Source organism: Camarhynchus parvulus, chromosome 21, assembly GCF_901933205.1.
Source record: "Camarhynchus parvulus chromosome 21, STF_HiC, whole genome shotgun sequence".
Lineage (NCBI taxonomy): Eukaryota > Metazoa > Chordata > Aves > Passeriformes > Thraupidae > Camarhynchus > Camarhynchus parvulus.
In genome coordinates this window covers 6930775-6957753 of record NC_044591.1, presented here as the reverse complement: position 1 = coordinate 6957753, position 26979 = coordinate 6930775, and the positions used below count along the sequence as shown (strand labels likewise).

The 26979-nt window shown below is 49.0% G+C and overlaps 1 protein-coding gene across 2 annotated transcripts; it reads left to right on the top strand.

Annotated features, from left to right (window-relative positions):
- The first annotated feature begins 2207 nt into the window (after positions 1–2207).
- On the top strand, positions 2208–26490 carry TMEM201 (transmembrane protein 201). 2 transcript variants are annotated; one of them, XM_030963809.1, is made up of 11 exons: positions 2208–2336; positions 7445–7565; positions 8128–8322; positions 9721–9897; positions 10497–10888; positions 11184–11387; positions 19497–19714; positions 20176–20247; positions 21364–21627; positions 21808–21939; positions 22367–26490. In XM_030963809.1, exons 1-11 carry the CDS (start codon positions 2263–2265, stop codon positions 22462–22464), a joined length of 1947 nt encoding a protein of 648 aa, XP_030819669.1. In that variant the 5' UTR covers positions 2208–2262; the 3' UTR covers positions 22465–26490. The 2 variants fall into 2 exon arrangements, with proteins under 2 accessions (XP_030819669.1, XP_030819670.1); XM_030963810.1 differs by lacking the exon at positions 2208–2336 and adding an exon at positions 2586–2835.
- Positions 26491–26979: the final 489 nt, after the last annotated feature.

Below are 26979 nucleotides of genomic sequence, written 5' to 3'. Positions count from 1 at the left end.
TTCCTAAATTAGCATTCCTCTATACTTCCAGTGCACTAGCTCGCTCCTAAAACCTTAGTCAAGTGTGTAGACTGCTGATGTCTTCTGAGAATGAGGGGAGGGAACTCCAGGCCTTTTGAGAAGTCTGGGACTTCGTAAGAGAGAAAGCAAGAGAAAGTGAGCAAATTTTTGTTTTGCCTAAATCTGATGGGAAATCAGGAATTCTGCAGGATTTTTGGTTTTGTCCTTTAAGCTTTGCTACCAATCCTGACAGAATTAGTCTTAATTTGATCAGGGGTTAATAAGCTATATTGAGAGATAATAGAGTTTCTGAATTAGTATAATTAAATCCTTTCTCCTTCCTCTCTCTAATAGAATTTTTAAAATTCACTGGCCCTTGATTCCTTAAACCCTGTAAAGAGTTACCATTTTTAGGTGATGCTCTGTGAGCAATCCCATTGATGTCACTGAGTATGGAATAAGCCTATTACCAGAGGGAAGAATTTGAAGTAGCTTTTTCCAAAATGATACCTGAATTTAAAAATAACCAACAACCTTCCTCTGCTTGTCAAAGTCAATCTAAGGGAATTTTTCCCTGTTCCTTCCTCTTCTCCAGCTTCTACAGAAAGTCATTTCCATGGAAGGTAGGTAAAGGCTTCATTACTAGACCCTTTGTAGCTTAATTATCAGTAAGGTGATGAAACCACTGCTAGCTGAGGTGATCACAAAGATTCCATTAACTTTACCAGGACTGCGCCTGTTTCCATTCATAAATTAACAGTTCAATGAAAATGACACACATTCTGCAATATGATGAGCCACTCGTGTTGGTTAATTTCATTTTGGAAGCATTTCTGAGCCAAGTCTTTACACTGTAAGACTTCCTTCCTGCCTTTAATACCTGTGGCTGCCTCGGTAGCCCTCCAAACACCTGCATTTGCTGGGAATTGTGTTCCATGTGCTCTGGCTGTGCCCCTTGCACAGGTTCCTCATTAGCTCCTTTAAGGAGGAAACTCATTTTTAAACAATGCACCTCTGCTTGGGCTGATAGCACAGAGAGAGCTGATAGGAAGGGAGGGCCCTGTGTGGGGAGAATAGCCCAGCTCTGCAGCACAGCCCTGCAGGACACGCAGGAGGTCTGGCCGTGCCAAAGGACTGGGTGGGTTGTTCCTGCCTGCCCTAGCATTCGGTCTCATAACACAATCCCTAAGTAATTGCACTAAACAATGGGAGAGAGATGGAAAAATTATGTGCCTTTTAAATTCGTTAAGATGAAATATTCGCTGTTACTCCGCAGAATTAATTTCCATGGTTAAATCTCTACAGATGGAAATGGAACAGTGAAGAGCTCAACCACAGTTAAACTTAAAAGTAGAGTTCACTCCCAGCACAAATATTTGTCTATGAAGAGCTTCTCCATTTATGCCTTTCAAAAAACGTGATTGCTGAATTTTAAGCAATTTTATTGTGCTGAGGATGTTTTCTTTTGTTTTAATCACAAAAACAGCTACATAATTCCAGGGATGCTCAGGGCGGGATTTTGGGGTGTCTGTGCAGGCCGGGGATGGACTGTGTCCATTCCAGCTCAGGATATTCCAGGGATATCCAGGGAGGAATTTTGCCCAGGATATTCCAGGGATGCCCAGGGCGGGATTTTGGGGTGTCTGTGAGGGCCAGGACTGTGTCCCTTCCAGCCCAGGATATTCCAGGGGTGCCCAGGGCGGGATTTTGGGGTGTCTGTGAGGGCCAGGACTGTGTCCCTTCCAGCCCAGGATATTCCAGGGGTGCCCAGGGCGGGATTTTGGGGTGTCTGTGAGGGCCAGGACTGTGTCCCTTCCAGCCCAGGATATTCCAGAGGTGCCCCAGGGCGGGATTTTGGGGTGTCTGTGAGGGCCGGGGATGAACTGTGTCCCTTCCAGCCCAGGACACCCCGCGCAGTGCCGCGCTGCGGCGGCCGCCCTTCACCGGGCCTGTCCCCGCCGTCACACCGACAGCGCCGCGCTAAATTTAGGAGAAGCGCTGTCCCCGGTGTGCGCCGGGCGCCGGGCCAGGCACGCCGGGCCAGGCACGACCTCCCCGGGCCGCCCCCGGCCGGCCGGGCCCGGGCCGCCCCCGCCGCCACGATCTCGGCCTTTGCGGCGCTGAGTCACGGCGGCCCCGCCGCACGACTCCGGCCCCGCCGTGAGTCACGCGCCGCCCCCGCGGGCCCAGGGGCGGGCCGGGCGCCGGCCGCGCCCCTACAAAGCGGCTCCGCCAGCGCCGGGGCAGCGCGGCCGCGCCGGCATGGACGGAGCCGGGCTGGGCGTCACCGCCTGCGCCGCGGCCGCGGGGCTGCTGCTCTACGGCATCGCGCGGAGGTACGGCCGGCGGCGCGGGGACGGCGGCCAGGGAGGGAGGGAGGGAGGGACGGACGGACGGAAGGAAGGAGGAGGGAGGGAGGCTGGGCATGGCGGGATGCGGCCCGCGGCGGCGGGAAGGCGCCACGCGGGGCCCGGGCCCGCCCGCTGTGGGAGCAGCGGGGCCGCTCCCGGAGAGCCCCGGCAGGGCCCGGCCCGGCTCCGGGCGGGGGTGCGGGCAGGGCCGAGCGGGGGAGAGCGGCTGGAAGCACAGACAGCCCAAAAGCCCGGGAATGGCTTTGTGTGCCGGGCTGAGCATCCCCGCGCTGCCCCGGCACCGCCGGGAACGCGGCTGGGAGCGTTCTGCCCCGTGCCCGGGAATGGCTTTGTGTGCCGGGCTGAGCATCCCCGCGCTGCCCATCGCCTCTCCCCTGCTCCTTGTCCGGCGTCTTTGAGGCACGGAAAGAGAAGATCCTGCTCCTGGTTGGTGTGGGGTGAGGGATGGATTGCTGGGGAACAGGTTTGTAAATATCAAAGCTGTTAGCACAGTGCTAGAACTAGGGGAGATTCTATCCAAGTCAGAATTATTGATTAGGGACCAAAATTCTTTGGTTACTTGTTTCTTAATTGCACACAGAACGTTCCTGACCTTAGAACAAATTCAGAGCAATTGAAAGCCAGGTTTGAAAAGCATCAGGAGACGTGTCATGATTCAGATCTCATGAAAGGAGAAAAGCTTAATTTGACAGATTCTAATCTGGCATAGCATGAAAGGAATGTAGGGATGTGTGGAATAGAAGGATTTCAGGCTCTGTAGCAGCAATAGACCTTGCAGCCTGCTCATCTATTAAGTGCTTCTATTGGAGACAAGCCAGTCCCAAGGGCTCCCTGTGTTAAGGTTCACTTCAAGTTAATGCTTTGCAAGAGCAGCATATTCCTGCATCCTCAATGTGATGCCTAAGGTTTGCTCTAAAGCATTTGCTGCTTATTTATCCGTATCAATGATCAATGGGACATTAGTCCATATACAAGACTTGGCCTTTCTCTGACATATTTAGGGTAGCCAAGAAATCCAAGTGGCCTAAAGGCAATTCCAGTGAAGCAGGCAAGATTTCTTTGACCCAGTTGAGGCTAGCATGCCTTTAGAGTGAGGGGAGAGGGTTTGTTTTGCTTGAGTTCATCAAAAGGTCTCTGGAATGGAAAGCATTTCTTCCCAAGTCCTTGAAGACTGCCAGTAAATTCTTCCAGGTGACCTTGATAATTCTTTGAAGCTACGTGTTGTGTTTCTCAGCACTATCCTGATACTTCCAAATTTCTTATTCTGCCTTAAGTTAGTGAATCTTAGTCAATGATAGTCATCAAGGAGGACAGCTTAATAAGGGGCACAGATGTGATATGAGACATAGATATGATTCTCCCTTTGCTTTTTGTTTATCAAGGAGATAACAGATTTGATGTCCAGATACAAACAGAGTCTGGGGTGGTTATCACTGGGTGTCCCTGCCTGAGTCCACTGGGCACCTTTTTCCTGGCTGAGGGGACATTAATGTGGCTCCTGGGGGAGGACAGGCTGCATTGCAACTTACATCACTGCACTAGAAACCTGCTCTTGTGGCTAGATCTTGCCTATAGCTGCTACTTCTGAGCAAGTGCATCTATGTTATAGCTCACCCACTGGAATCTGGGCAGCTGTGATGTGTTTTTCTTGCACTGGAACATGGGGTTTAGCACTGGGTCTGCCCCGACAGGTGATGGGCATGGGCACAAGCTGCTCTGTGCCCCTCAGGAGTTTCCCTGCCAGGGAGCTGAGCTCTGAACCCAGGTGTGCCAACAGTGCCGTGCCAGCTCTTGGTCTGTCCAGCTGCCACCAGGTGTGACTTGGTCAAAACTGACCTGTGCAGAGCAGCTCCTCTTCCCTGTGTGCTTTTTGTTCAGATGTGCTGGCATAGCCATTTGAATAATTTCTTTGTAATCCAGTTGTGCCAGAATGAGACTGCTGCTTTAAATACCTTTAATAGAGAATTGGGTTTTTCTTCTAATCCTTGGTAACCCAATGAAGAGCTGCACATCCACCAGTGTCTCTTTCAAGGCTACAGAAAAGTAAACATCTTCATCTTCTCACTTAAAGAGGGTGGGGAATAGATGTAAATAAAAATATTTACAAATCCACTTTATTACTGCCAGCACTTACCAAGGTAGACTGTTGTTCTGGCAATCCATTAGAAGCATGGACTTCAGCATGACCTTAAATGTGTGTATAAATGAGAAGTGAAGGGTGCTGGGAAGGAGCCTAAGTTCCTCCTCGTGTTACATGACAGACATAAACTAGTTGCTAACCAGTGTTTGTCAGTGGGACCTGCAGAGCTGCAGCCTGATTTTTGTGAGCAAAATAAAGAATCCAGCAGCTTCTCACAAAGGAACAGGGTGTCATATTATCTGAGCAATGTCAGACATGTAGTGTTGATGTCACAATTGAGTTTACTGCAGGTATTTTCCCCTCAATTTTGTCTTAAGCAAATATTTTCTACCTGCAAAACACTTTGTCCAAGCCTGGGAATGTTTTCTGAGCTTGGCTGGGTGTGCAGGTTACACAGGGAGTTAGCACAGCACCTCAGCTGTGAGTGGAGTCTCTCTGTGCCTGAAGTAACTCAATCACTTCTTGCTGCTCAGGTTTTGGTTTGCAGGGAGGTTCTCTGGCCAGTGGAGCTGGTTCAGATTAGTACAGTGGTAGATTATGAACTCCTCAGGGATGATTTGCCTTTTGATTTGTAGGGATTGAGCACATGGTAAAGGTTCAATTTGTGTTGGCAGTCTCGTACCACAGTCTGCCTTTGGAAGCAGTGTGCGCTTTAGCTCACTGCCCTCAACTGCTGCTGCCTGAATTCCGTCAAGGTAAATATAGCTCCAGAGTATTTAAATCTGTATTTGAGAGTCTTTCCAAATGCAGAACTTGTTTTTTTGTTTTTTTCAGTCCTGCCCAATTACTAGAAAATTAGCGTCCTACCTACATGTTCTTGCCTAAACAACCTTTTTCTCCCCTTGTTCTTTTGCATTCACCAGATTGGGAATTTGGGATTTTTTGCACCTATTTCTATGGCAACAGATTATAGGTTCACAGAAGGAAGTATTATTGCCTTTTATCCTAAATAATCCAGGACTTAGCCATTTGTTTTGCATATATTGCAAATGAAGTGCTGCTATTTAATCCTTGGTAGTACTTCCTGAGCCTCCAGAGCAAGAAATGAAATCCTGTTTGGAAAAGGATGGAAAGGCCTTGAGTACACTGAGGATTTGGTCTCTGATACTAGTGAGTTCTCAGGTAGGGTTTGGCACTGATGGATTTTCCTTTATAGCATGGCTGCTTTATTCATTGCTTGACCTGTGCTTTCCACTTCTGTCACCCTTGAAATTAGTGCTGTAGCCTCTGTCACGTCACGGAATTCAGAGCCTGGGGTGGGCAGAGGCTGAGGGGTTTCAGTGATGCCAGGGGAGGGGATTGTGGCAGGTCCTGCAGTTCCTGGGCAATAACCTCCCTCAGAGGGTGCAGTTCAGCTGTGCCCCAGGAGCTCAGGGTTTGCGTGCTGCTGGTTGAACCTACGTGTTGTGTTTGTGTTTGCACAGCTTGTGCCCCTGTGACAGTGAGACTGGGCTAATCCAACAGGTGCTGCTGTCCTTCCTTCATCTGCCTCTTGTGACACGTGCTTGGCTTTTGGACAGCAGCAGCTCGTGGACAACTCAGACATCGACCTAGATTTGTCTGCTTTAAACTCTGGGTGGGTTTGGGGCGTTTTTTTGCCCGTTAGTTTTAGCAGTGATATTTTTAACTCAGATCAGTTGAGCCCCCTTGGCAGTGAAGAAAGTTGAGCAGGGAATATTCATTTTAAGGGGGGTGTGGGTGTTTGCATCTATTTTGAGATGAGAATCTGTCATCCTAGTAGCTCCAGCCATTTTCTTTCAGCATCTGGCAGGGAATCCTCTGTACATTCTGACTTTTCAGTGCTTCATTTCAAGCATATCCCCATTGTTACTGCCTAAACAGTAGACTCAGACATTGCTTGAGGGTTTGATGTTTTATGAACCGAGTTTCAAGGTGTGGTCTATAGAAATGTGAGTGGGAAAATTGTTAGTGGTGGAGACCCACCTGGCTGTTTGGTTGCAGGGTGCCAGACAGCACTTCTGCAGCATTCAGATGTTTCAGCAGCAGAGAACATTCCCTAGAGCTGGGAGAAGTTGCTCTCAGCTGGGAGCACTTTGGCTACTGTTATTTGCTCCTCTGCTCTGCTGCTGCAGTGGAGCCTCACAGATTAATTATTCCCTGGTGGAGCTGGGCTGTGGCAGCTGGGTCCATCTGTCTGCATAGCTGCCATAGCCAGTCCTGGGCAGGTGCCCTCCCTTGGAAATGTGGTTGGGACTGGTCCTGATGAGCCCAGACAGCTGGGTTGTGGTGCCTTGGCCAGGGAGATCCTCTTGGGCATTGCACTGAGGTTTGAGACAAATGCAGAGCTTCTCTAGCAGGCAGGCTCAGTGAATGGGCTGCTGAAGTTCTTTGCTCACACATCTGTCACAACCTGTTTTGATGGGGCCACGTTACAGCTGTTTGTCTGTACTGGCTGTTGTTTTAACAGGATTGCTTTAGAGAACAAGGGGCTCATGGATCAAGGCCATTAGTCTTTATCCCTTCAGTTCTAGTATAAAAGCAGGGGATGCCCATTTCCTGGGTTTCTAGGCACCCTCACAGGCAGCTCTCGTGGATCCTGACTTCCTTTTCCTGGAATCCTGTGTATTAAACATCAATTCTACTGCACCTTCTCACAGAATGGCACTGCTGATTATGGAGAGTACCCCCAGATATGCCCCTGAAAAACAGTGAAGTGGGTAAATCACAAGGTGGTTGTTGAAGTTCTGGCATGTCCATAGTACTAGAGCAGAGGATGATTGTCAGGTAGAATTTATTTCTGCTTCAGCATTCTGTCTTTTCATTGCTAAAAGCACTACTCCAAGTCACAGCATTAAGCACACAGAATGGGAAGATTGGCTGTTTTCCTGCATTTCACAGTTGGAAAGCCATTGCTTTCCTCTCCATCAGCTGAGCTGAGGGCTCCTGCCTGAGCTGTTTGTTGTCTCCCCAGGAAGAAGCCCACGCACGTGACGGTGAACTGCTGGTTCTGCAACCAGGACACGGTGGTGCCCTACGGGAACCGCAACTGCTGGGACTGCCCCAACTGCGAGCAGTACAACGGCTTCCAGGAGGTACAGGGGCTGGGACAGGAGGTACAGGGGCTGGGACAGGAGGTACAGGGGCTGGGACAGGAGGTACAGGGGGCTGGGAGGGCCTGGGGAGCCTCAGTGGCGTGGGACAGTGAATGGACAGCTTGCTGGTTGTGCTGAGCACCCGTGAGCTCAGCACCTCAGCTTGGAGAGAGAATCCTCTGCTCTGGGGTATGCTGACTAGAGAGATCAAGACAAATGTTCTGTCTTGGTTTAAAGGGCGAAAGTGGCCTTGACATATCCTTTAAGAATACTTATTTTACTGTATGGAACAATTCTTCTCTGGTTTTGTATTCTGTTAAATAGCAAAGCCTGTCTTGAGCTGAAATCCAGCACCACCAGCTACTTGAGATAGGTGTGCAGGACAGTGGAGATGGGGGGAAGAATTGAAGCATTTTGTCTCTTTTTTTTTTACTCATTTATTTTGGTACGTAGGCGAATGCTAATGAAATGCAGTGCTGCTGACAGAGCTTAGGGAATCTTACAGTCACCCTAGCTTTGATTTTATGATTGAATGTTTGCTTTTCCCCCTGCTTTTTGTCAGAATGGAGACTACAACAAGCCCATCCCTGCCCAGTACATGGAACACCTTAACCACGTTGTGTCGGGCAGTCCAACTTTCTGTGACCCTAGCAAACCACAGCAGTGGGTGAGCAGCCAGATTCTGCTCTGCAAGAAATGCAACAACCATCAAACCATGAAAATCAAGCAGCTGGCTTCATTCTCACCAAGGGAGGAGGTGAGTGTTCGTTAGGGACTGCCATCACTGGACAATGTTTGTCCAAGGCATTCCCATCCATGCATCTGCTATTCCTGCTCTGTTTATTCCATGCTGCAGCCTAGTAAGCAGGAGAGGGAGCAGTTTTTCAGTAATGATGTTCCAACAGTCTTCAGAAGCATTCTATGGCACTCCAATGCAGAGAAGTTCAGTGATTAGTGTTGTAAATTGACCTAATTCTACTTCAAAGCTGGAATGTTTCCCTGTTCTAGATGAGCACTGGAAACTGAAGCTTGAGCCCAAGACATTTCTGAGATCATCTTACAACTCCAGTACTTCTCATGGCTGAGTTTATGGGACCTGAGAGGCGCAACAGCCCACTAGTTAACATGAAGCCTTAATGGGTTTTGTTTTCCCGAGGCCCTGGCTGTGCTGCTGTGCATTTACAAGTGAAGTGGGAGAGGAATCCTGTGCAGCCACAATTTCCCTGGTTAGGCATCTGTACTTAGGAGGGCAAAGGGACTTTGCAGCTACAGCAACAGGATTTCCTGCTGAGCAACTTCTTGGCCTTCCCATTACTTAATATGCATGGAGGATGGGATAATGGGGTTTCTCCTTCACGGTTTTATGGCTCCCTAAAGATCTGTGCAGAGAATTTAGTGCTGCATTCCTTGGCCTTCAACCATGGTCAAGCCTTGGGATTGGACTGTGCTGTAGTGTGATGTGTCCATCCTCTGGCTTGCCTAATCCAGTCTGCTTTGTGTAATTATAATGAGTTTAATCAGAGTGATTCCTGGAGAACAGATTGAAATTTGATCTCGCTTAATGATAAGATCTTTGGCTGGTGCCCTTTTCTCAGCTTTATTTCTAGTCCCTGCCTCTTGCCAGAGCTATCCAGTTGCTCACATGCTGCCAGTCTTTGGCCCCTTTTTAAGCATTCAGTGAGCTGCAGTTCCTGTGCCAGCTGAGAAACCTGGGACTGTGTTATCCAGTGTGCTTGGATAAGGGTGTCAGTGGCAGCAGGGCTGGCTGTTCCAGGGAGGGATGAGCCTGGAGTGAAGGAGCCACAGGCATTTTGTGTCCCCTCATTTGAGGAGACGAAGAGCAATTCAAGTTACTTGTCTCAGCTATGTGGAATTCCTAAGATCTCAACAAAGACAGCAAAATCAGGCATGGAAATTCAAGATCCTGATGTTGGGCCACAGCAGCCTTCTCCAAGGCTCTTCTTTGCCATCCCTTCTGGAATAGAGGCTGGGTCAGCTCTGTGTGAGGCTGGCTCTATGCCTGGCATGCAGCTTGGTTCTGGGAGCTGTCCCTGTGAGACTGGGGTCATGCTGTGCCCTTCTGTCAATGGCAAACATGACAGCTGGTGAGGCACCTGCACTTCTCACCAGTTTTCCCCTGCTGTTCTCTGTCCAGGGCAAGTATGATGAGGAGATTGAGGTGTACAAGCACCACCTGGAGCAGACCTACAAGCTGTGCCGCCCGTGCCAGGCTGCAGTGGAGTATTACATCAAGCACCAGAACCGGCAGCTGCGGGCGCTGCTGCTCAGCCACCACTTCAGGCGCCGGGAGACGGACAAGAGCTACAGCCAGGTGTGTGGGGACACGCCAGGGACAGCAGGGACAGGGACAGCTCTGCCACTGCACCTGCAGCTGGGAAAGGCAGGAGCAGCCTGGGCTCTCTAGCCCTGGGAGCTTGGTGCATGCCTGCAGTTTGGGAGAGCACAGGAGAGTTGCCATAGATGCTTCTAATGCTAGTTTGAGGTTTTCCTCTTGCTGGTGTCATTCAGCACAGTTGCCAGAAGGTAAGTCTGATGAAATGATAGAGTGGAAGGAATATAATGGGACAGGCAGAGAAGGGGAGGTAGGGAAGCCAATTTATGAGTGTAGTGCAGGAAATTACAGAGTACCAGGGGAAAAAAGAAAAAAAAAAGAACAATGGGAATTGAATTACGACCTTCTCCTTGTTTCACTGCCCTGCCTGACCTTGGCTTCTGTTCACATCTCTGCCATTGCTCCTTGCTAGTCTACAATAATCCCATGTGGTGTCAGCCCAGTACAGAGACTTAGAAAGACTTGAGCAGAGCAGTCCAGTAAACCATACAGTCGGGAAGTGTTTCATACAGCACCATTTCAAAACCTTGCTGCAGTTCATTCAGCTTCTGACAAGGCGTTTCTCCCTTCCTCTGCAGAACCTGTGTTCATCCTCCTCTTCCACTTCCATCACCACGCCAGCTCAGGTGATCCTTCTGCGGTTCCTGGCCTTCCTCAGCTGTGCGTTCCTGGTTCTGATGGCCTTGTACGGGTCAGGCGACCCCTTCTCCCTCAGCACAGCTGTCCCTGCTCCTGGCCCCGCTGGCCCCGTGTGGAACAGGACTGGCGCAGGCCCCCGTGCAGGCGGTGACAGTGACAGTGGCAGTGACAGCTCAGGACGCGGCTGGCGGGAGCTGCTCCGCCTGCTCCCGGAGCGCCTGCTGGAGAACCTGAGCGTGGCCTGGGCCTACGGAAAGAATCACCAGATGGCAGTGGCTGTGCTGGGGCTCTTCACCTGCCTGCTGGCCATGTTCCTGGCTGGGCGCATCAGGTGGGTGTGCTGGGCTCCTGTCTCACTCAGGCTGCTTTGGTGGGAGCTCTCCAGTGCTGTGTTGCCTCATGATCCAGGGGTAAACACTTTCCAGAATAGCACATGTAGTACTGCATGCCTTGATTCATTCCATTTAAGCTTAATTACTGTGAATGAAAAGCTGGAACTGATCTGCTCAGACACTCACCCAGCAGCAGGCAGGGCTGCACAGGATGTGCTGTATCAGAGCAGTACAGACCTGACCAGGGCATTCAGCAGTGTTTGAAGTCCTGTTTGGTTTCTCGTCCCGTGGCAGGCTCCGGCGGATCGACGCGTTTGCCTCGCTGCTGTGGTTCCTGGTGATGAGCCTGCACCTGGCCGAGCGCTACCTGAAGGCAGACACGCCCAGCTGGCTGGACACGGCCAAGTTTGGCACCACGTCCCTGTGCTGCCTGGTGGGCTTCACCGCAGCCGTGGCCACGCGGAAGGCGACGGGCCAGCGGAGACCCCGGCCCCGAAGGTCAGAGCCAGAGCAGTGACGCTGGGGGAAGCAGGAAAAAACCCTTGTGAACTCTTTGCGACTGGTGCTTCTCTCTCCTCTTGTTATTTTCCCTTCCTCTGTGTCTCTTTTTTTAAAGTTAGATAAGCAGTGAAGATCTCTTCTTCCTTTTTTATAAAATATATATATTTATATATGCACATATGTATGTGTGTGTGTATATATATATATATATATATAATTTTTTCCCTGTCCTTGCTTACCACTGTGCTAGCATTTCCACTGCTGGCCATGGAAGCTACTCGTGCTGCCTCCATTCTCCCTTCCTCCTGCATCCTACGTCAGCAGTACAAATATCCAGCTTCCCCAAAGTCAGTTCTTCAGCAGCTGCCTCACAAACTGCTCCATAAATGCAGCCTCCTCCCCATTCTGCTCCTCCAGCCAAAGAGATTCTGGCTCCTCCTGTCCTCCTGGTTCTTCTCATTGCCTCTCCATCCTTAGCCACTCACAGAGGAACCCTCTGCCCTGATCCACCATGGGGCCCAGGCCACCTTCACTTTCCTAATGGTGCTGGTCATTTTAATTTGGAACTGATGGGAACTTGCCTCTGGATTTGGAGTCCTTGTTCACACGTGCTGTGGTGCCCAGGCACGCGAGGAGGGGACCACGCAGAGCCCATTCCTGGTTTTTCTTGGCTTCTACTGTGTAGCATCACTTACCTGCACCCTCTCTCGCTCTGCCCTTCTCCTGGCTCCTGTTTCAAATGGAGAAGTGTCCTTAAGTGCTTTTGACTGAAACTTCAGTAATTAATTCAAAAAGGTGCTTTCAAAAGTCATATAGCTCAGGGTGTCTTAATACCTGAAAGCGTGCAGCTGAGGTTAAGTTTTCAGATCTACCAGTGGTTGTTGCTTTCAATGCCAGTTTTCTTTGGGTTTTTTACCCACCTGCTCCCTGAGCAACATCTGTATATAAGCACAACTGGATAAAAATGCCTCTGTTCCTCCACTCCTATAGCCTTAGAAAGAGAAGTCTGGGACTGACAGGCTCATGCTGTGATATCTGGTCAGTTTTCATTGTACACCACTGCTCAGTGTTCATTGCTGAGAACACAGATGGGAGGGGTGTGCTGTAGGAACGGGTGGGAGCTCTGCTGTGGGACTGCATGGCAACAGAGATGGATTTTTTGGGTTACTTGCAGGGGTTCTTTTTGCAGTCTGGCATTGTGCTAATACCGCTGAAAAAAGGGTCTGGAAATTGTGACTTTGAGCTGAGTGCCTGGCACTCCTCTGCTGAAAGCTGGGGTGGCTGGGCATTACTGTGTGGGGAGGAGGGAACTTCCAGCTGTTTGGGTTTTTTAGGATTAACTTGTTGGGGCCTCTTAGGATAAGCAGTCTGATTATCCTGCATGGTTGTTTGAAAGGCACTCCACTGAGTTTCTCATATGGACTTTGGTTTTTCAAGAGGAAATAGCACTTTTACAGAACATCTGCTATTTTCTTCTGTTCAGAATAGCACAGTGGAACCCACCACACTAATAGTCTGATATAAGTTAATTGGTGATCTTCCAGTGTATAAACTATAAAATAATCAGAGTGGAGCTCTCACTGTGAAGTATCTGCAACTCCTGCTGAAAAATGCAGGCACAACTGGGTGCTGCAGATGCTGATGAAATTAGAGGAGCTTTTTTAAAGGAAACAAAAGCTATTTCCTAGCTGTTCATACTTACTGTTCCTTGAGCTGGCATTCATTGTGAAAGCATAAAGGTAGCACTGCCCAAAGCTCTGAAATTTGTTAACAATAAGCCAGGCTGAGTCATGGAAGGTGCAGCTCCTGGCTGTGTGCCTGTACCTTAGCAAGGGAGTGGCACACAGACCTGGTGCCCACCTGGGCTCTCCTGTGGAATCTTTTTCTGGTGCCTTCAGATAACTGCAATATCCAAGCTCACAGAGCCTGGCTCCATTCTGGTGCTTGTGAATGATGCTGAGGGTTGTTTACTTACTTACCCACAAGAGGAATCCAGAACCTGCAAAGTCTGGTTCCATCTTCCCATCACCCATCAGTCCTGACCCAGAACATTTGTCTTCCAGCTCACAGGCATGGCAAACCTTGAGCTATTATGGCCATTAAGTGAAATAAGGCATCTGGACTTTTTTTTTTTTTTTAATTCCTCCCTTCTTCCTGCTTCAGGACTTCCAAATTTTCCTCATAAAGTACATGTAAGAAAAGACTTTTATCTGTGATTGTCTTCTGCATTTACCTGTACAATTTGGATTGAAAGTTCTCTTGCTGTTCTCCTGTGAGACGTGTCCAAGGAATGGGAGGAATCTCCTATTTGAAGGATTTACTGAGAAGGCTCAGAGGAGGGGTATGAGAAGCTGACAAACTCAGTGGGAATGGTCATGGTGATGTCATGCCTGATTTGTCAGTAATGCCCTTTTATTAATAAGAATGAAATGTATCTGTCCAAATTCTCTTGCCCAGTAGGAAGGAAACTCTCAGTGGCAGCTTCTAAAGATGGTTGGCAGCCTCTCCAGATGTTTTATTCAGGAGCTGAAAGCCAAGGCTGTGTTAAGCTTCACTGTGTCCTGTTTCCTATTGTCTCCTATCTCCTCTAAGTATCTGTTTTCCTCCCTTTTTAGGAGCACTTTGATTTTTTCTTTCTATTTAAACTTGACTCCTCCTCAAGCTCCCTGGGGTCAGGCACCTTTTGTGCTGTTTTGCTGTTAAATGTTACATTGGTTTACCATGCCTGTTCTTTTCTCTGGTTATCTTTTTCCCTGTGCAGTGCAGGGATGGGATGGGGAGGGTGCACACGAAATGTTGGGAGCAGGCAGTTGCTAGAACTGTGGGAAGGAGAGGATTTACACTGTGAAGCCTGAATAATCCTGTTAAGGAATGTCTTAGCTCTGTTTGCACAGCAAGTGCAAATCTATACTGAGTTTAAAGTCCTTTAATGTGGGAGATATGTTAACTGCAAGTGACATCCGTTTGTCTTCACTTTATGCAGATTAATACAAATGAAGTATATTGACTAGTTGCACTAATTTATATGTCAGAACATCAGAAAGCTACTTTGTTTTATGGCCAAGCTGTACAACTGATCTCTGGTGCTTTGTTCACAACTTAAAATTGAAGAACTTTCGTGCTTGTAATTGGGAAATTTCAAAGGTGAAACAGAATAACAGAGTACATGTTGAAGTGGGGTTCATTTAATGCCAAAGAAGCTTTTGTTTTTGCTCAGGTGTCAGCCTATTCTCCCCACTTCTCGGTGCCTCAGCATCTCTGTGCTGCTGCTTCTAAAAACAACAACCTCAGAGCCTCAAAACCAACCTTGCAGCAATTGAATTCTTGGTGTTTTAGAGACTCTGATGCTGACAGCCTCCTTTCTTTCTCCTTGTCTCACGTGCTTTAGCTGATGGTGGAGGATGATGGATCTTTAGGGCTAAGGGAAGAAGGGAGGAGAAGGGTGGGTTTTGTCCAGAGGTGTTCTGATTTATAAACTGTAGCATTCAGTCCATCCCAGTTGTGTCTCAGACAAGGAGCCCTGCAGAGAAGTTGTAAGTTAGCAGCATTCTACTGTTGACTGTGGAAAAAAAAAATAGTCAAACCACTGCTGCCTTTGCTGAGACTGTTCTTGCCACACCTGATTTCAAAGCCAAATAGGCTTTTCCAGACTCTGCCATGCCATAGGTTCTGTATGGAAGGTGCTTTGCATTTTTCACTCAGCAGTTAGATTATGTCATGTAAATGTAGATATCTGAGTACATCATCTAACTGCACGACTCCTCGCCCCACAGTGAGTCCAGCAGGAGAAAGTGTGTGTTTTGCTGCACAGTGGTGATCTCCTGTGCAGCTGAGGTGCTATTTTGTGTCACACATTTCCTTCTGCTGGGTGGGATAAGAGCTAACAAAGGCTTGGTAACTAACAACCACAGCTGACACAAAATCATCCAGAACCACTTGGTCACTGCTTTGAGCTTCTTGTTTTCCCTTAGCTGGGCTCTTACTTCAGGCCACAGAGGAACACATCGTGGTCTCCAGGTGCAGTTTTGTTACCTGAGGGTTCTCTCAGCCATGCAGGCCAGAGCATGTGAATATCTTAACAATATTAGAGGGTTTTAGCTCAAAAGCCCCTAATTCGAGGTGCTGCTTTCTCATACTAACTATGTGTCTGGACCAGGGGATGGTAGCAGCAGAACAGATCTGAGGTGCTGAGGGATTGTTAGTGGGTTTGTGTGTCACTTGGAATCAAATCTGCTCCATCCCCAAGTGCCTGACTGGCCCTCAGTGGCCATGGCTGATGTGCCAGCTCAAAATCTCTTGTACCCTGCCCAGCAGAGCCAGATTTATAAAGGGGCCAATGTGGGTCCATGAAGTGCCTTTTCCTGGACAAGATTTGGGACAACACTGTGTTGCTTTGCTTGGTGGACCAGGGCTGCAGCAGTGCCCATGTGTCTGCCAGGCCAGCACTTCTGTCCCTCCTGTGCCACCACCGAGCGTGGCAGGGCACAGGGGGACACCTGGGCTAACATTTCTGAGCAACTCTGCAGGAGAACCCAGAGGCAGCAGCCAGGTCAGCATCTCTGCTGCTACTGCTTCTGTTCTTCCTGAGTGACATCAGTGCATGCAAACTGACGCCTTTGTGGCCCTTTACCATTCTAAATACTCTGTGTTTATATCCAGTTCTTTCCTTTCTCTTAACTCTTCCTCTCCTACAGCCATGCTTTGCATGCCCTAGTGAGCTTGGGTGTGTCAAAGGGTGAGAACATGTGGGAATATAAAAATGGTGTAGTGGCTTATTATTTTGGCTTTATGAATATTTTTCAAGTGTGCTGAAATTATGTGAAGCTAATAATCATGCTTAGATGCTATAGGAAGTATGTATTGATGTAATGTGGACAAAGTATTTATGCTCTTATAAAAATTAATATAATTAATAGCCAGATAATTGCTCCAGACTGACTGCACTCATGAAAGGTGAAGGGAGCTGTGCTATATGGCTTTGCTTTGGTTTTCAGAGATGCTGTTGAAATTGTGTGCTGTCACATACAGCTGCCAGTTCCTTCCAGGTGTGCTGTCACCTGTGAGGACACTTGGCTCTTGGAGCCACGGCAGTGCTCTCCAGGGAAAGGGACAGTACTCAGTCCTGAAGTCATCCCCTGTAAAGCCTCGTTTGGGACCAAAGCTCTGGAGTGTACAGGCAGGAGGAGGTGCCCTGGACATTTTTGGCATGCCAGCAAGTCTGGGTTTGTGTAGGCATAGGATGTACATACACACACACACACACACTCCCCATTTTGTGCCCCAGCTGAGGGGGGAAAGGCACAATTGATGCCAAGCATCTGTGCTCTAGAAGGCCTCAGTGCAGCTCTAATTCAACCCTCCTTTTTCATCCAAAGCAGGACAACAGGCAAGAGAGGAATTCTTCTTGGCAGCTGAAGTTTGTAGCTCTCTAAGCCACATATCAAAATATTAATGTGTCTGAGAGCTGTGCCCATTTTAGCACTACTCTCCCCTGTCCTTGTGCCTGTTTTTTATTCCTGTACTGCTCTTCACTCCTGGTTCTGTGGGTTTGACAGGAGGCTGTGCCCTGAGTGGGGAGGTGCAGCAGAGCAGTGTCAGGGCACAGTGACAGTGACCTGTTCCTGGGGTGGCAGGGACCTGTTCTGCACCCCAGGGACAGAGGTCCCTGCTGTACATGGGTGCTCAGTTCTGAGAGGACACTGGGTCCAGAGGAAATGTTTCATCCCTGGCTGCCATTGGCTCCCCAGCTGCCAGGGCTGGGCACATCCCCCAAGCTGCCTGCCTGCGACTGCATCTCCCCTTCTTTCTTCATGGGCTGAATTCTCTGACAGAGGAGTGGGTCCATCTGCAGCCTGGCCTGCCCAAGCCCTCCCGTGTCTGTGTCTGTCCCAGGGCTGGTGCAGCATCTCTGTAAAATGTGAATTCAAAAGGCATACACCTATGGTGGTGTCTGGATGACAGGGAGCTGTTGGGACAGAGCAGGGGAGGCTCTCCTGGCAGGAGGTGTTCCTTCAGGACCGTGTACAGTCCCATACCATGTAATACCCTTCTTTAACCTTCTATTTATTTATTTTTAAAGTATCTGTGTAGCAGACTTGTGCCCGACTGTCTAGTAACATTGTGATCATTGTAAACACTAATTAAGATACCCAACTTTGGATGTTCACAATATCAAGTTCTGAAATAAACGGCTTCCGGGCCTTGACTATTTCCACAAACTATCTGACTTCAGAGCCTTTTTTTCCCTTTTTTTTATGTTGCTTTTTTTACTGTTGCCAGAACCACTATTAGCACAAGACAAAAGGCACAGCTGCAGTGCTCCATCCCAGGGCTGTGATGGGGCTGCTTCCTGCCTTTTGATCCTCTTGATCTCCTCACCTTTTTTTTATCTGCTTCTGGAAGAAGTTTTAGTTCAGCTGCCCATTCTCAGGCATGAAGCACATTGCCATGAGAGCTTTTAGCACTGAGCCCTCTTGACATGGCAGTGGCAAACACTAAAGAGTGCAGAGAACAGGAACGGGGTTTTGCACACTTAGCAGGAATTTGTTCAGAACAGATCAGTGTTTAGGACACACTTTGGTCAGAATTCAGTCCTAAGGCATTAATAAGCTATACTTAAAACCCTTCAGCTCCTCTTTGCTAATTCCTTTTCTGGATGGTTCAAGACAAATGATTCTTCGCTGCCCTGAGGATCTGGCTGCACTGACTGGGTGAGGTTGAGCAGTGGGGCTGTTGAGCAGCAGAACCGTTGGAAGCCTGATCCAAAGCAGTTACAGTCCCAGGACTGTGGTCATGAGTGATAAATTACTAGAATAGCTTCCAGCCCATTAAATGAAAGACTTGCAAAAGCCCATAAACCAGTTAAGCTGTTTTCTGCTGCACCAAGGAGCTGTGTAAAGTTGGATCCTTTGGCCCAAAGACACAGAAGGTGCAAGGTTAGGACAAAAGAGCCATGTGGCTCACGGGTGATGCTCTGGTTTGGCTCTCCACAGCCATGGCACAGTGAGGGGTAGGTATCACTCTTTCTCCTATGGTTCATATCAGTCCTGAGCTGCACTTCTAATTCCCTTTCCCATTCATTTCCTCCTACAAATCCGAGCTGGGCACCTCCATCTGTGTGTGTGGTGGGGTAGATGTGTGTGCTCTGAGGCTCCCTGTGGGTGCAGAGCAGGACCCCCTTTGCAGGTCCTCTGGATCCTGGAGAGGTTGGGCCATTGGGGCTGCCAGACCAGCACGTCCCTGGCTGCTGTTAGAGCCATTCCTGCCCCAGCACCCTGCTTGGCTCACGTGTTCAGCCTCATTAAGCTGGTCAGGATTGGTGATGGCTGCCTCCTACTAGCAGATAAGTAGTTTATAAGATACTTTAAATTGTAATCTTCGCTCTAGAGTTAGCACAGCATAATATTGCTGCACCACCTCTTTTTATCTCCAGGGCAGAATGACACGTGCCTAAATCACCCCACAGTGAAGGCTGAGATTGTCTTCACTCTCTGATTTCCTCCTGGCTTTCCTCTGACAGAAGAAAAGCCATGTAACCATGTTGCTGCTCTCATCTGCCTCTGTTTCCATCAGAAGTGAGATTAAGCCTCCAAATACTGTATCTGCTAAATTGTGTCTGCAAAGTCAGATATCTCCATTTAAAAACATGTGCACTTCATACTCAGTTCTTCATCATGATTTATTTGACAGTTCTATTACGTGTTTCTAACTAAAAAAATCTTTCAGGGGAACAGAGATTCTGGTTCATATTCTAGACTTTCTTTCATGTATTTTCATTCAATTGTTAAAAATAATACAAAATTCCTGTATTTTAACATCTGGACTTCTTAAAGCATTCTCTGGGTAATTTCCTTATCCAGGGTATTTTCACTGGCATTCCTAAACTGTTCCACCCTGTATTGTGGGACAGGTTGGTGCACAATAATTTACGTAATGTTGGGCAGTTCTTCTTTTCCCAGAGTGTAGGAACATTCCCATAAAACTTCAGCACTCCTCCACTGAAAAGCTAGTCCAAACCTGGTAACAAAACAAGTGTTCTGCAAGCACGAGAGAGGCAGTTGCTGGGATTTCTCATTGCTAAGCGTCTGTCATGCGTGTCCTTTGCAGGTACCTCTCTGGGGACTCCATCACCGTCTTTCCCAGCAGCCCTGGCACAGCCTTCCCTTCACCTGCCACGTCTCTGTTTGTCCCAACTCCACCCAGTATCCTGCACCTGACCAACCAGCAGCTCTTCAGGTCCCCGCGCAGAACGGGCTCGTCCTCCCTGCCCGGCCGCCTCAACAGGGCGCTCTCGCTGGGCACCATCCCCTCGCTGGCCCGGGCAGGTGAGGGCAGGGCTGGCACGGGGCACTGGGGCTGCAAATCCTGGGGGAAATGGGCTGGGAGGGATCCGGGGAGTGGGGCTGCAAATCCTGGGGGAATTGGGCTGGGAGGGATCCGGGGAGTGGGGCTGCAAATCCTGGGGGAATTGGGCTGGGAGGGATCCGGGGAGTGGGGCTGCAATTCCAGGAGGAATTGGGCTGGGAGGGATCCAGGTGAGGTCAGGGCTGGCACGGGGCACTGGGGCTGCGATTCCAGGAGGAATTGGGCTGGGGGGGATCCAGGTGAGGGCAGGAGCTGTCCCAGAGGGAATGGCTCTGGATTCACATGTTGTAGTCCTGTTCAGGGATGGCTGCTCCTGTGGCATAGAGCAGTATATGCAGCACTATGGTTTGGCAGCATTAAGGTTTGGGGTTTGGCAGCAGCTGAGCCAAGTGGGTTCAAATAGTTTCGTTTTTGCTTTTAGATTCTGGCTACTTGTTCAGTGGAAGCCGGCCGGCCTCGCAGTCATCCTACTCCAAGGAATCCCCTATGTCAGGTACTGCTCCAGGCCTTTCAGAGCAACAATCTTTGCAGGATTTGCACTGAGTGGGTTGAAACACGTGGTCTGGTTGAATTCTTTCCTCCCTGCTCGCATTCCAGTGAAAATGTCCATTTTGCTGCTAGAAATACTGCAGGGAGAGCCCCAGCTAGAGGTGGGATGGCGTTAAAAGTCAGCTGCTGTGTGTGTTGGATGTTTTCCCTGGGAGAGCTCACGGTGGCATCAATGAGACAAAACAAGGAGCCCTTTGCTGATTAGAGCAGAGTTGAGCCTGCTTGGACAGGAGAATTCAGCTGCTTCCAGGGCGGCTCTTTTGTAGCTTTCCCAGCAGAGAGCAGCAGGTGCTGGTTTGGCTGCTCCGTGACCTGTCTGCTGCCCTTCTGGCCCAGACGGATCCCTGGGCTGTTTGTGCTGCTGTCACACCCTGGGCTGTGCAAACCTCCTGCTCCTCAGCACTGCAGCTCTCAGGGACGTGCCAGTACAGTTCATTCGCCTGCAGAATGGATTGTGCAGGCTCTCCTGGATGGACGCAGCTGAGCTAAGACAAAGCTCACCAGGCTCCTGATAACCTGATTCTTGAGTCGCTCCTGAGTGTACTAAAGTACTTGTGGGATTTCTCTGTATTTTGCAGTGTGGGGACTCAAATAAATAAATAATGGATTTTAGTACAAGACACATTGGTGGACATTTGCAACTCCAGTTCCTTTTCCTTGCAGTCCTGTTAAAGAGAACTGTGCCTGTTGCAGTGGGATGATAACCTAGTGGGTTTGTCCATGGGGTGTTATTACCAAATGGTATTGGGGACAGCTAAAGGTGATACAGAGGCTCTATCATTAGAAGGTATGAAAAAGACACTTTATTATTAAAATATACAGGTTTTATAGAAACAACGGTGGACTTAAGTCTTGATTGGCTTTTAGAAATCTCTCACACTATTGGTGAACTGTGAATAGCACACTCTGGAGAACTATTACTATAAACAATGGTTACAGACAGAGAGATAATAATTTTGAATTCTTTCTTTTAAGTTTCTCACGGCTTTTAAAATTCTGGGAGAGCCATGTGTGTCTCTGTTCGGAGGATCTGTAACTCCTGCCGCTGTTTGTGTTGCAGATCCCCTGTCGCTGCTGGTGGGCAGCCGAGCCCCGTCCCGCCTGCCGTCCCCGGCGCCCTCGGTGGCCGGCTCGGTCACCTCCAGCTCGGGCTCGCTGCGCCTCCGCCGCCCGCTCATCAGCCCCGCCCGCCTCAACCTGCAGGGACAGAAGCTGCTGCTGTTCCCCAGCGGCTCCGAGGAGCACTCGCAGCCCGACAGCAACGCCTTCGGCCCCGAGCTGCCCGGCTGCCCCCGCGGGAGCCTCCCCGAGCGCAGCGCGCCCGGTACGGAGCGGGAGGGGGCAGCTCACAGGCACAGCCCTGCACAGGAACAGAGGCACAGCCCTGCAGAGGAACAGAGGCACAGCCCTGCAGAGGAACAGCCCTGCAGCATCCAGGCCACAACCTGGGGAACCTGCAGGAGAAAGCCAGCTGGTGAATTCTCCTGTCTTTCTCTCCTTGCAGATATGAGATCGGCTGTGGAAGGGGGGAGTATTTGCAGTGATAATTCCATCAAAAAGGAGGATCACTCATCGCACTCATCTACCTGTGTGGTAGACACAACTACCAAAGGGGAAGATTTGGCAGGCTGGAGAGGTGAGTGCAAGTCTGGTGACTGCTTCATGCACGTGTGAACATTTCTGTGAGGGTAGCTGAGATCTTTCCTGGAAATCAAATTAATAAGTAGTTGCAAAATGGACCTTCTGCCTGCCATTCTAAGATCTTAACAAAGCTGTTGCTGTTCTTTGGACTGTCTGAAGGGCACTGACAAAGACAGAAGAAGAGGGGTGGGGATGCAGGTGTCAAGAGCATGAGATGAGATGAAAATAGAGCTAAAAGAGACCAGTGGAGTCTTGCCTGACAGGAAAAGTGCTTCAGCAATTTCTGCTTGTGCTGAAACACCGGCCAGAGAGAAACAGTACATGGCAACAACATACACAACATATGTTCACTTTTACTTATCAGATCTTTAACATCTCTTTTTACTATTCCCTTTTTTCTCTGTCTTCTCCCCTCTGCCAAGGTCGCTTTGGGACCTCTGCCCTGCGGGGCCTGCTGGCCGTGAGCCTGACCCTCAATGCTGTCTTCACATCAGCCTATGTCTACAGGAGCCTGCGCTGACTGCTGCCAGCCCTCCCTGTCCCTCTGGTTCCGCCTGGTCCCGAGGAGATGAGAGCAACTCAGCCACGGCTTCATGGCCAAGGCCATGCCACCGGTGCATGCTGTTCATTGAAAAACTGCTGTACACTCAACTGGCATGAAAAGGAACCTGGGCAGCTGCTGCCATCCCTTCCAGGTAGAACATATCCCAGGACTGTCCCTGGAGATGGCAGGCAGCATTCCCAGCTCCAGCTCAAAGCAGGAGGCCAGTCCAATGGCCCACACACTTCCTTTCAAAAGAACTGACCTGAGACACGAGCCTGAAGATGTGTGAGCTGCGTTTTTAGGAACCTACCCCAGCTCTTCTTTCTGACATATTGACCTCGTGCTGATGGTGCTGGTAAAATGGGGAGAATTAGAGCAAATGAGCTGAAGAAGAGGGATGGCTTAGTAGCTGGTGCTGGGCTTTGGCTACTGTAGCAGCATCCCCAGGCTCTGCTCAGTGGTTCCTCTTCTCTCTGGCATTCTCCTCTATATTGTCAGTGAACTTTCTTTAGTTGCCTTAAGCTTGCCTAAGCACATGGGTGACCTTGGCTGCTCTGTCATGTTCTTGCATCTTAGATGTCCTTGTGCTTCCAGCTGGACCTGGCCCTGAGGCCTCTTTCACCAGTTCCTTGTGGCCGTGCTGGTTCTCAGCCCTGTGTGTGCCTGTGTCCAGCCAGCCCTGTGGCTGCAGGGCTGCACAGCCCAGACAGACACCCTGTGCTGGCTGCATCGGAGCCTGGGAGCCCCAGCAGGCATTGACTGTTACTCTGAAGTGGCAAAAAGAAAGGATCCCGGTGTGATTTGCACCACAAAGGGCTTCAGGTCTCAGCTCTGCTGGAGCTTTCACTGAAGCAGTGAGTGGCAGAGGCTGTTCTTGCTGTAAATCGCACAAATCTGTTCTGTTAGGGGTAGGTGAGGAGCTGTCTGATTGTATACATCTATCCAGAAACCTGACACCTCAGTCTGATGTTGGGGTTTGCTAAGTAACTGTTTAAGATGTTTCTTACTTAGTAAAATGCCCAGGTGCTCTCAGTGAGAAATGCCAAACCTGCTTCTGGACAATTCAGCTTTCTGGATAGATTCTTCTTTTCTAGCCCAAGGAAAGTAGTAGATTTTCAAAAGCAGTTTGTAATTTGGGTATTTCTGCTTTTAGGCAAGCCTTCAGCATTGCTTAGAATTCAGGGGCCATTTAGAATATTGTGCTGAACACTCAGAATCATTTAGTGCATCTTAGGGGAAAAAAAGAAATCCTGATCTTGATGTTCTAGTTCCCAAAAACCAAGTGTAGGGAGATGATTTACCAGTGTATGAAAAACACCTGGTGAGAAGAGAGTTGACTGGCATTAGCTGTGTATTTCCTGAAGCAGGACATGGATCTATTAAGAGTTTTTCTGTTGTCTCTTCCTTTGGGCTCCTTTACCTCAAATTTCACTGCCCCACCCCGTGTTTGCATCCTGAATTGGTGATTACTGTGGCTTTCCCTCCCTTCCAGCTCACTGCTGTTCCTCTCCTGTGTTCCTGCATGTGCACAGAGCAAGGTGTATTTGCTGCTGACCATTCTCTGCTCTGAACCTGAGCCCCACCTGGCAGTGATGATCACCCTTCCTTTCACTCTGTTTTTTATTTTGTTGCATGTTTTAGTTGAGTCCCTCCCCAGCCTCACTTGGTAGCCCATGGGAGCCCTAGCCAGACTGATCAGCGTGCATGTGACAGCAGAAATGGGACTTTGCTGCTGATTCAAGCACTGAAAAACTGAGTGTCTCTGTGCTTTCCAAGTCTCCCTGCATGGTTTGAGCTGCCCACTTCCAGCTGCTGCTCCTGCCCTCCCTGTGGGTGAGACTGGTGCCTGCTGTGCCTGCACACACAGGCGCTGATCTGAGGGGCTGAGGAAAGGTCGCTCCTGACCCTGCATCTCCCTCGGCCTCCTCAGAGAGCTGTGCAGGGCTGCAGAGCCAGCACCTCCTGGACACAGGCCCAGAGCCAGGAGAGCCCTGCAGCGCAAAGCTGTGCTGCAGATGGACGATGAATTCTGTTGTAACTTGCATGAATTGTTCCTTGTAGCCAAACCGGACCCATAACCTTGTAGTAAAGAGATTTTTGTCCCTTTTATAGACTTTGCATGCTCACCCGAGCATGTGTACAGGCAGGATGATGGCAGAGCAGCTGCCAAGCTCCTATTTCAGCCTCTGCTCTCCGGGTTTCCTGATGTTCTGGTGCAGTGTGTGATCCCTGTCCTACACACAGAGACAAGCTGCCAGAAGATGCCGTGGCTGTGCTTGTCCTTATCACCCAGCAGAAGTGCACTGTGACTTCCTGTATGCAAACCTCCCCCTTCCACCTCCCAGCTGCGCTGAGTTTCACCACCACGCTGGACCAGACTGCAATACCAACCTTCTCCTCCTCTCCACAGCCCAGGAGCTGCAGCATCTCCACACCTCTCTTCTTCCCAGCAGCGTTCGGAGCAGGAACACCGTAACTGTCGCTGCACCTCTGAGCTGCTCACTCAAACTGCTCTTGGGAGGGGGTTTGGTGACCTTGTCCAAAGCAATAGAGAGACTTTGGGGTTTATTACTGCAGAGGGAAGTTTTTCATTCTGGTGCTAGAACTCTCTCCCGTGGTGCTCTCACGGTTGTGAAGCCTTTGCTTGAGGAACACACGAGCGTGTGTGAGTGTGAGTGTGTGAGTGTGTGTGTGCGTGCAGATGTACAAAAACATTTGCAAGGTTTCTTCATTTCAGAAGATCTGAGCCCATGTTTGTCTTTATATTGTTGGCCTTAATCTAGCTCGTAGATACTGTGTCTATCGTGCTGCTCTTTTCTGTACAAAGCTGGTTTGGAGGAAGCAGAAGTTTATCTGGTCCCCTGTAAAAATATCTGTGACTGATGATGTTGATCTTCATACAGTGTTGTTCAGGGGGGAGATTTTATTTTTCTAATACTTTTCCTACTGTAAAAACTGTTGGAGTGTATGGAGTGGGAAAGATCTTTACAAAATGGCCTGATAAAGATCTGAACGTGACTTAATAATACCAACAATTAATGATGAAGTAGAGTATAAATGAGATTTATTTACAGACCTTTTCCATTTCCTACTTTCCATTGAAAATGTCCAGGTACTTCTTCTTTGGCCATGGGCTTGTTAGGCATGTTCTGAGACCTTGCAGATACTTTAGATGATTTTGCTGTTCTGAATTAGAAAGAATTTGTATTTTGGAGTCTGGTTCCAGTTCCGCAGTCTGGGGAGTTTGGCAGATGTGAAATTTTATGCACATATCTATTTGATGGGATAGAGGGAGTGGGTAGAACAAGTTGCTGGTTTCTGAAGTTTATCATACCTTTTAACATAAAATCTTAGACATTAAATTGGTCTCTGGGGGGGAAAAAACCTCATTGCTGGCATATGTAGGCCAGATTCACTGAATTTTAGGCTATTTGTTCAAGCAACAGATGAAGCCTGTGAATGTTTAATTCCCACTCCCTCTTCCTGGGTGCTGGGAACATCTGCAAATCCCTGCTGAACTGGCTGGGGTCCTTGTAACAGGGCAGCTGGATTGAAGGGCTTCTGTTGCCTGTGGATGCTGCTATATTTTTCTTCCAAGCACCATTCCTGGAAATAACAATGGTCTTAACCCTTAACCTCTCTCACAGACATCTGTTAAAAGGCTAGAATGGGCCAATTTGGCCCATCCTTTTTTTTTTTTTTTTTTAGATATATGTTGCATCCAGAAATTATCATCACTGTGTTCTGGGGCAGGAGTGAGGTACTGAGTATTTTTGGATTGAATGGGTATCTAGAGAGGGTGAGGAGGACAATTTCAAGTCCTAAACCTTATTTCCTGTGAAAGAAAGACTGTATGTTATATGTGTGTGTTCCTTGGGGAGCTCTGTCACTGTACAGTTTAAACATGCTCCAAGGAAGGAGAAGCTGTTCCTCAGAGGTTTTTAGTTCATGCTTTGTGTTTAAAGAGGAATATTTTTCTTTAAAAAATAAAACCGGATAAGTTTTCACCTTAGTGTGAGTGGTCCAGTTCTATGCACACCGTACTTCTGTGTTCATTAGGCATTTAAGTGGTTTCTTTTTTTATGAAATCATGACTGGGGGTGTTTATCTATTATTGTATGGTCTTTAAATTATGGTTTTATTTTGTAATGTAAATTAGGGGGCAGGTGGCATGAGCTGATCAAATCAACATTTTTTAAATGAGGATGTATTTTAATTAAATGACTGGCAACAGCTCGCTACTAATTCTGCACACACAGGTGTATTTTGAAGGATTTAATGACTCGCAGTGCTTGCACAGGTGTGACACTGGTAGAATCCACGTTGCTGCAGCAGAGCAGCTTCTCCACCACCCTCTGGTACCGGTGGGACCCGGAGGTACCGGGGCCGGGTCCCGGCGGGGCTCAGGGCTGTGTTTGCCCCTGGACGTGGCGGGTGTGCAGCTCATCCCGCCGTGGGTAGGAAACGATGGGAATTCCACCGGCTTTGCTG

Coding starts and splice junctions, on each gene's coding strand:
- TMEM201 (XM_030963809.1), top strand. CDS start 2,263: ATGGACGGAGCCGGGCTGGGCGTCACCGCCTGCGCCGCGGCCGCGGGG. Junction 7,566..8,127: donor AGTACAACGGCTTCCAGGAG/GTACAGGGGCTG, acceptor GCTTTTTGTCAG/AATGGAGACTACAACAAGCC. Junction 19,715..20,175: donor CCCCTCGCTGGCCCGGGCAG/GTGAGGGCAGGG, acceptor TTTTGCTTTTAG/ATTCTGGCTACTTGTTCAGT.